This window comes from Thunnus maccoyii, chromosome 21 (assembly GCF_910596095.1).
Source record: "Thunnus maccoyii chromosome 21, fThuMac1.1, whole genome shotgun sequence".
NCBI lineage: Eukaryota > Metazoa > Chordata > Actinopteri > Scombriformes > Scombridae > Thunnus > Thunnus maccoyii.
Genome location: NC_056553.1, coordinates 555,674 through 565,673, shown reverse-complemented (window position 1 = coordinate 565,673; position 10,000 = coordinate 555,674). Strand labels below are relative to the sequence as shown.

Genomic DNA, 10,000 nt, shown 5'->3' with positions numbered 1-10,000 from the left:
GAATCATTTTCTGTGGATGATAAAGCAGTGGTTTGATGATGAACTGATGTTTAAAGCTGCAGTAATCAGCTGATAATAACGAGCAGACAACCAGCTGAGTGCCCCACTGATCATTGTTATCTCCCTGATCCCCTCCATGCTTCCCCTTTACTAATTAATCTGATTGGACAGCTTAACGAGGTAAGACGCCTTCTTGGTTTTCAGATTGTCAACATCCTTGTGTTCTTGTCAACTAGATTAGAGACTAGCTGGAAGCTAACGCCCAACACACACATTAGCACTGTAGCTAAATGTCATGTTTCTGTTCACGTCCTAACAGCCAGACCAGCATGTTTGTTTGACCAATAACATTCCACACCGTGCTGTTTGACTGATGTCTTTTTGGACCAATAGCGTTTGAGAAAAAGCAGGAAGGAGCCTCCGTCTGACTACAGACAGAAAGTAGAAATTTAAATGTACAAACCACAGACTGTATACCAAGATGGACGACGCGTCGCCACTTCCTGCCGCTGTGCAAAAGTGAAGCCAAAACATCTCCTTTCCGGGAGCGGCCATCTTGCTTGTTTGATGTCATTCGGAGCCGGAGTCGGGCCGCCGCCTCCATCATGACATCACACCCCTTTGACAAACATCAGTGTGATAAGAACGACCTAAAATAACACGGAGGGGGCGGGACTTATGACCTGTACCGCAGCAGCCAGCAGGGGGGCGATCCAGATGTTTTGGCTTCACTGTTGGGGGGTTGCCATGACGTCCATCTTTATATACAGTCAATGGTACAAATCAACACAAGCTTGATGAATTATTTATTATCAGTGAGTAAGTATTGATAAATGGTTGATTGTGGCGGTGCGTCAACAAATCGGCTCCAGAGTTCAGATTTGTGTCTTTCATTTAAAATCTGTGAATCTTTCATTTTTCAACATTTGGCTTCATCCCTCAGATTAAAACAGTGATTAATGTTGCCCAGAGAGCCGCTGAACACACGTTTTCCTGATATTTTTATTATTGACCCAAACTAAAGCTCGTTCTAATCGACTCTGGTTAAACTGACATGTCACCGTTTGTTATTGATCGTTAATAACTTGTGTATCTCTTGAATGTCATCTGCACATCGTTTTGTACAAGAAACAGTAAATCTGTGACAGTTTGAAGCTTGTTGTGTGTAACACTGGCTCACAGTAACAGACTGATGTTGTGTTGCTGCTGTATTGACCCAAAAACATCCCAGATTGAACCTTAGTGTGAACGTGTCACCAGGCTAGCCAAAGCTAGCATACAATGCTAACATGACATTTTGAAAAATTACTTTTAACTTTTATTTGTTTTTAATGTAACTGTAAAACAGACATTCAAGATATTTGAGAAAAGCAACTTAGTTTCACTAAACTAGAATCAATAGTGATCAGTGATCAATCACTGATTGATCAGTGATTGATCACTGATCACCTGCTGGCAGATAACACGAGTCAGGTGTCACCTGACCGGCGTACCTGACACCTGACGGCTGTCCGTCACTGTGCTGATGTTTGGTGATGAAGGTGTTGAACGTTCATCAGCTCATCGCCGTGGTTACCTTCTCCACGTCTGTGTCACATGTTGCTGCTCTCAGAGGCGACGTTCACGTTTCACACTGAAGTGAAGTCGGCAGGCGAGTTTCTGAGACGTCTCGTTGTCGGAGGTTTTATCCTGATGCAGGAAGTCCTGGAAGCTTCAAACCGTCTCCAGACAGCAAAAAATTCCCCCAAAAATCATTTTGTGCTGCAAAATGTAGCTTCTCATCGACTCCTCTGTACTCATGTCAGTATTATATCTGTGTTTCATGCTGCAGGAATGACACAGGTCGTAGAGGACATGACCTCTGACCTTTGACATGAAAGCAGGAGGTTGTTGGCGGTTACAGGGGACAGCTAGCATTAGCATTAGCGTCTGAAGCCTCGTTTCAAACACACACAGACAGAGCGGAGTCGCTGCCAGCAGTCATTACTTCATCTCTTCCTCCAATTCTTTTTTATTTTTTTATTTTTTTTCCTCCCTTTGTTCCTCGCTGTCAATCATGTGTGTGTGTGTGTGTGTGTGTGTGTGTGTGTGTGTGTGTGTGTGTGACATCGCTCACCTCTCAGTTTGATGGATGTCTGCAGCTGTTAGACTGCTGTCACACACACACACACACACACACACACACACACGTCTGCAGGCATTTTAATGAGACGCTCAGAGCGACCCGGGAATCAGAGAGTGAGAGTTATCGGGAGAGAGAGACGGCAGACAGAGACGGAGACTGATGAATAGAAACGAAGAGAGAGAGACGAGATAGAGGGATAGATACAGGAAGTGATAGATGACAAGACAGAAGTAGAGATAGATAGAAATATAGAGATGGAGATGATTAGAAGAAATGGAAAGAGAGAGAGATAGAGGGATGGATACAGGAAGTGATAGATGATCAGCAGATAGAGAGAGAGAGATGGAGATCGTTAGAGATAAAGAGATGAAATGAAATGTTGTGAAAGACATGAACGAGCTCATCTGACTAATATTCAGCAGCATGAAGACGAAGAGATGAAGAACAGATCAAATAACTGTAAATAAATACACTAATAATAACACTGTTGGGTGACTTATTGACAGTCATATGAAATTATAATATTTAATGATATATTATAATTGGCCAGTGATGTAAAATCATAATATAACATTTTGTGGGTAATGAATCAAACTACACGTCGTTATTTGGAGCCGGTTTTAGACGCAACGAGCTCATATTTAACTTTAAAACGGTCACATGATTCATGAGGCTTCGTGCATGAACGTTTTCTTATTTTTCTCTGATGTTTGTTGTTGCACAAAGTCATAAAAGAGGAAAGTAAGAAAATCCTACAAACGCTCTACAAACGCTCTAAAAACGCTCTAAAAACGCTCTGAACCGACGAACGCGAGGAGAGAGACGCCTCTGTGATGAGACGCGTCATGTGACAGTCGGCAGCTGATGTCACACCGTCAGCTGTTTGTTACTGACATGATGAAAATATGGTAAACAGTATCATATTTAACCTCATTATAATTATAGTTATTATAATTATGAGTCAGACAGTGAAGTTTTCCCAGTTCTCCCAGTAAAGAGAGGCAGAGATGATCATACGTGACTCTGCACCACACGTCAGTTTCATTCATATCTCAGATCCATCTGATACACAATCAATAAAAACAGATGATCAATAACCAGTAAAGTTTAAGTGAATTATTAATGAAACGTTTGCAACCGTGTCATAAACCAACAGTTCAATAAACTAAATAACTGGCAGGTAAAGTCTGATCAAATGAGCAGTCATGTGACTCAGCTGTCTGCCGGGTCACATGATGAACCTCTGAGCTTTATTTACATCATCAGGTGGAGATCTTTCCTCTCAGCAGGGAAACAGAAGCTGAAGCTAAACGTTGGACTGTTGTTGTTTACCTGAAACGTTGCAGCGATGCCAGATGAGACTCTTCTCTCTATAAATGTGTCGACTCCGTTTGTTTTCAACTGATTCTGTATTTTGTGATTCATTATTAAATATTTGTTCTGGGCAGAGAGAGAAAGTGTTGTCGGAGCAGTTTAACACTGTTTGAACAGTTAAAAACAACCATCAGCTTCTCTCTGAGCCTCCGTCTCATAATTGGACTTAATCATCTGCTCTGACCGTAAAAACTCCCGCCGGTGTGCGTTCAGGAGCGGAAAATCAAACACATCTCTGCATTATTCATGAGCTCCGTCTGAATCTGCTTTAAAACAAACTCTCTCTGTTTCTTTCTGTCTTTCTGTCCTCAGAGCTTTTTCGAGGGACAGTCCGCTCCGTGGGACTCAGCCAAGAAGGACGAGAACCGCATGAAGAATCGCTATGGCAACATCATCGCCTGTATGTATCCGCAGCTGATATAAACACTGCGCAGAGCAGACGTCATCATTTATAATAGTGATGTAAAGTTTAATAATAAATATTAACATCAAGTTAATGTTGAACATTTATAGAACTGCAACAGTTAAACTCATCCAAAGGAAAATTATTCAGCAACTATTTTATAATCAAATCATTGTTAAAGGGTTCGTTTTCTGCTTTTACTGGTTTTCTGTTATTTATTTCCTGTTCTGGTGTCGAGTGTTAAACGAGGTCAAAGGTCAGAAACTTGACGTGAACATTTGTAGAAACCTGCAAGTCAAAAGTCAGTTTCTACCTGCTGATCTGTTATGTAGCCTCAGTTGCTAAGGTGGTTGCTAAGGTGGTTGCTAAGGTGGTTGCTAAGGTGTTTCCATGATTCAGCTCCAACATGTACGGATGGATGTGAGAAGTTGACATTTGGAGTAAAGAAGGAGAAAAAGAAGTGAAATCCTGCTACTATAGTTTGTTTACGTAGCCTCCGGAGCCGGAGGAAGCTTCCTGAAGCTGACCAATCAGAACAGAGTGGGCTCATCAGGAGGCGGGGCTTAAAGAGACAGGAGCTAAAACGGCCTGTTTCAGACAGAGGCTGAACTGAGGGGCTGCATAAAGGACCAGTAGAAGATCAATAAGGAGTTTTTATTCCAGTAGAGCCCCAGAATATAAATATAGAGGCTGGAGATGTGCAGAATATGTCAAACAACAGTAAGTGAATAGCTTTTGGTTTTGAACTGTTGATCAGACAGAAGGAGACATCTGAAGACGTCACCTCTGACTTGAACTTGTAACGTCATTTTATATACAAGACGACTGATCGATTAATCAATAATGAAAATAATTGTTGGTTGCAGCTCTGAATATTTAAAATCTCAACTTTCAGAAAACTGCAACTTGTCATCTGTTCAAACAGCGACGTCTCATCAATAACTGGTAGAACTGGTTTTATGTAACCAGCAGCACTGGTCATCGTGGCGTCTCTGTGTGTCAGACTCACGTCAGCTTTAGTCTCAGAGCAGATGATCGTTTCAGAGCTCCGGGTCTCAGAAACTCATCATGAAGCTAATGTGCTAACGTCCCAGACAGCTAGCATCACACACACACACACACACACACACACACACACACTGTGTCCTCTGGGGGTGTGTTTATGTTAATGAGGTGTGATGATGAGCACGCTGAAAGCTACGGTGGCCTGCAGGGACACACTTCATATTCACACTACTTTATCTGACTCATAAACTAATCAGTCGATATGAAATCATCCGTTTATAACAAAACACTGAGATTCAGAGCCAGTTCAATACTTTCTGATCAGCTGATCACATGACATCATCCACATCATCTTCATGACTGAAGCATCTCGTCAACCGTCTTTACTCTAAATGTCTCCCGCTGATGTGAAGCAGCTGTTCGTGCAGATGTTCACAGATGTTTGATGAGAATCAGAAAGATCATTTTTATAGAAAGATAACAGTTTTAACAGCATCAGGAGGCTTATCTCCACCCGGTTACTGCAGTTACTGTCAAATCAAGCGCACCTGCAGAGCACTAACCTGATACAACAGCTGCATGAGTCGCATGTTTTACCTGCGAGACTCATGTTTTAATGCTGCTGTTCATCGTTTGAGACATAAAGAGTCACTCAGTCAGCTGATCGGGCCGCTCCAGCCAACAGGACTGATGTTCTATGGTGGTGATGGTGCCGTGGTTGAGGTCTGGTCACGTTTAGGGATTGAAACATGGAAACAGGAAGTGAACAGCAAAACTATGAGAATTATTAAACTGTGTTTGAATGTTGCTGAGTTCACACAGCCGACTGTTTTAATTTACTTGATAGTGTAACATAAAGATTTTTATTAACTGAAACTAAATATTTAATCGTTATATTTAAAATGATTGTTAGAACACACACACACACACACACACACACACACACACACACACACACACAGATTCAGTTTGTTTCTATGATTGAGTTGAATGAATGTAATTAAGTGGTTATTGGTTTATTATTAGATCATTTATTCAGCACAAGCTAATTAGAGGTGATTATGTTCAGCTTCACCACGACAACAAGCAGACCAATTAACACTGATAGTGTGTGTGTGTGTGTGTGTGTGTGTGTGTGTGTGTGTGTGTGTGTGTGTGTGTGTGTTTAGACGATCACTCTCGTGTGCGTCTGCAGCCTCAGGACGGAGAGAGCGGCTCCGACTACATCAACGCCAACTACGTCGACGTAAGTAACACATTTCTTTTTCTTATTTACTTTCCTTTAAAGGTCGATCTGAAATGTCCCAGTCGACTCTGTTTCCATGGCAACAGTCGTCATCAGTGGGTGTTGGTGGTGTTGACTGTGTGTGTGTGCATTGTCACATGTATGTACAGTACATCATGTATGTCAAAGTATTCACTGCAGTCTTGGTGCCAAGAACGAGCGCGTCTCATGCCGTCGGCCGCCCGGTCGAAAGCTCGGCACACTTATGTTCTGTAATATTTTGTTACACTTTCCAAATACCAAAAGTGCGCTGGGCACGCCTCCACGCGCTTTGCAGGCCGCACTCGACTGCGATCTGCGCCTGCGTGCTGCGTTCAGGAGAGCAGACGCAGCAGCTGTTTGACAGATGTTTGGAGTCTGCTGAGACTGAAGGATTCACTGTGATGCTTTTTGCTTTAACTTGAAGATGTGCAGAACCAACAACAAACTGTCTTAAAGGGTCATTCTGCTTTATTTCAAAAACAGACTCATTTGTATGAAAACTGAACATCACACCTTTCTGTACGCTCGGTGCAAAAAAACATAAACTAATAGATATGAAGGAATAACATCACAAAAATATCATGTCATTTTATAGTTAATTGTCCAAAGCTCTGTGTTTAAAATCAAACTTCCTTAATTGAAAGAAATCCTGGTTTTCTGGTAACTATATAACCTTGATTCTCTCTTCTTCTTCTTCTCTTTCCTTTTTTGTTGTCTTCTCTCAGGGCTACCACAGACCCAATCACTACATCGCTACTCAAGGTAAGAGCTGTAAAGCACACATGAACATATAAACTATCTGTGTTCTACAGGCTCAGGTGGATCAGTAGGCTGTTAGCCTAGCTTAGCACAAACACTGGAAGCAGGGGGAGACTGTTAGCCTAGCTTAGCACAAACACTGGAAGCAGGAGGAAACTGTTAGCCTAGCTTAGCACAAACACTGGATTCAGGAGGAAACTGTTAGCCTAGCTTAGCACAAACACTGGAAGCAGGAGGAAACTGTTAGCCTAGCTTAGCACAAACACTGGAAGCAGGAGGAAACTGTTAGCCTAGCTTAGCACAAACACTGGATTCAGGAGGAAACTGTTAGCCTAGCTTAGCACAAACACTGGAAGCAGGAGGAAACTGTTAGCTTAGCTTAGCACAAACACTGGAAGCAGGAGGAAACTGTTAGCTTAGCTTAGCACAAACACTGGAAGCAGGAGGAAACTGTTAGCCTAGCTTAGCACAAACACTGGAAGCAGGAGGAAACTGTTAGCTTAGCTTAGCACAAACACTGGAAGCAGGAGGAAACTGTTAGCTTAGCTTAGCACAAACACTGGAAGCAGGAGGAAACTGTTAGCTTAGCTTAGCACAAACACTGGAAGCAGGAGGAAACTGTTAGCCAAGATAAAAAAATCCACTTTCAACAATTCCGAGTCTAATTTACATGAACAAACTTTTCTGTTAACCGAAAAAAGGCGCAAAATGTGTAGTTGGCTCCCTTTGTTTTAATGTAATTTTAATGTTTTATGTTAATAATCAATTGATAATCAGCAAAATAATGGATTACTGGTCCAGCTGTTATCATATGGAGAAACAGGAAGTACAAATATATAGTGAAATATTTCCAGCAGAACTCTGTAGTGATAAAACTCACCTGTGAGTGTTGCCACAGCAACCTAAACTGAAATCTGAAGGACCAGAAAGTTTTTACTTTTTATTTTGACTTACAGATATTTGGAGAATATTTGATTATCCACACACACACACACACACACACACACACACACACAATTTTGTAGTTGTATGTCCTCACTTTACAAAATTTTTCTCACTTAACAAAAATGTTCCCACTTTACAAAAATGTTCCCACTTTACAAAATTTTTCTCACTTTACAAAAATGTCCTCACTTTACAAAAATGTTCCCACTTTACAAAAATGTCCTCACTTTACAAAAATGTTCCCACTTTACAAAAATGTTCCCACTTTACAAAAATGTTCCCACATTACAAAAATGTCCTCACTTTACAAAAATGTTCCCTCTTTACAAAAATGTCCTCACTTTACAAAAATGTTCCCACTTTACAAAGATGTCCTCACTTTACAAAAATGTTCCCACTTTACAAAAATGTCCTCACTTTACAAAATTTTTCTCACTTTACAAAATGTTCCCACTTTACAAAGATGTCCTCACTTTACAAAAATGTTCCCACTTTACAAAAAAATTCCCACTTTACAAAAATGTTCCCACTTTACAAAAATGTCCTCACTTTACAAAAATGTCCTCACTTTACAAAAATATTCCCACTTTACAAAAATGTTCCCACTTTACAAAAATGTCCTCACTTTACAAATTTTTTCTCACTTTACAAAAATGTTCCCACTTTACAAAGATGTCCTCACTTTACAAAAATGTTCCCACTTTACAAAAATGTTCCCACTTTACAAAAATGTCCTCACTTTACAAAAATGTCCTCACTTTACAAAAATGTTCCCTCTTTACAAAAATGTCCCCACTTTACAAAAATGTTCCCACTTTACAAAAATGTCCTCACTTTACAAAAATGTCCTCACTTTACAAAAATGTTCCCTCTTTACAAAAATGTCCCCACTTTACAAAAATGTTCCCACTTTACAAAAATGTCCTCACTTTACGAAATTTTTCTCACTTTACAAAAATGTTCCCACTTTACAAAAATGTCCCCACTTTACAAAAATGTTCCCACTTTACAAAATTTTTCTCACTTTACAAAAATGTTCACACTTTACAAAAATGTTCCCTCTTTACAAAAATGTTCCCACTTTACAACATTTTTCTCACTTTACAAATTTTTTCTCACTTTACAAAAATGTTCCCTCTTTACAAAAATGTCCCCACTTTACAAAAATGTTCCCACTTTACAAAATGTTCCCACTTTAAAACATGTTGTCACTTTACAAAATTTTTCTCACTTTACAAAAATATTCCCACTTTACAAAATTTTTCTCACTTTACAAAAATGTTCCCACTTTACATTTTTCTCACTTTACAAAAATGTTCCCACTTTACAAAAATGTTCCCACTTAATAAAAAAGTTCCCTGTTTACAAAAATGTCCCCACTTTACAAAATTTTTCTCACTTTACAAAAATGTTCCCACTTTACATTTTTCTCACTTTACAAAAATGTTCCCTGTTTACAAAAATGTTTCCACTTTACATAATGTTCCCACTTTAAAAACATGTTGTCACTTTACAAAATTTTTCTCACTTTACAAAAATGTTCCCACTTTACAAAATTTTTCTCACTTTACAAAAATGTTCCCACTTTAAAAACATGTTGTCACTTTACAAAATTTTTCTCACTTTACAAAAATGTTCCCACTTTACAAAAATGTTCCCACTTCAAAGGTCTGAAACTCAAAACTGGTGCTCACAAAGACACACTCAGCTCTGCAGGTAGAAATCCTCCTGAATAAACCTGAGAGTTTGTGCTAACACGTCAGTCTGTGAGCATGAATATGGAGTCTGTGTGTGTGTGTGTGTGTGTGTGTGTGTGAGTGTGTGTGTGTGTGTGTGTGTGTGTGTGTGTGTGTGGGTGTGTGTGTGTGTGTGTGTATGCGGGCATACTCTCGCTGTAAAACACTTGAGGACAGGAATGGATTAGCATGAACTAATTAGCTTGTCAAAACACAGACTGTCAACAGTGATTAGAAACATTTTCTGTGTGTGTGTGTGTGTGTGTGTGTGTGTGTGTGTGTGTACGTGCGCTTAATTTGAATTAATTAAAAGAGTCATTATAATTCATGTACAGCTCTGGTGTCGCCTGCTGATCCGCTGTCTAATATGAAGTTTACACTGTGTG

General features: G+C 40.0%; 1 protein-coding gene across 4 annotated transcripts in view; it reads left to right on the top strand.

Annotated features, from left to right (window-relative positions):
* The window catches only part of LOC121888118 (receptor-type tyrosine-protein phosphatase mu-like), a 100,914-nt gene that overhangs the window by 73,797 nt on the left and 17,117 nt on the right, over nt 1-10,000 (top strand). For all 4 annotated transcript variants that reach the window (XM_042399473.1, XM_042399472.1, XM_042399474.1 and 1 more), the window contains 3 exons: nt 3,812-3,899; nt 6,077-6,153; nt 6,900-6,936. In XM_042399473.1, the coding sequence (XP_042255407.1) occupies nt 3,812-3,899; nt 6,077-6,153; nt 6,900-6,936 (202 nt within the window). The remainder of the gene's footprint in view (nt 1-3,811; nt 3,900-6,076; nt 6,154-6,899; nt 6,937-10,000) is intronic.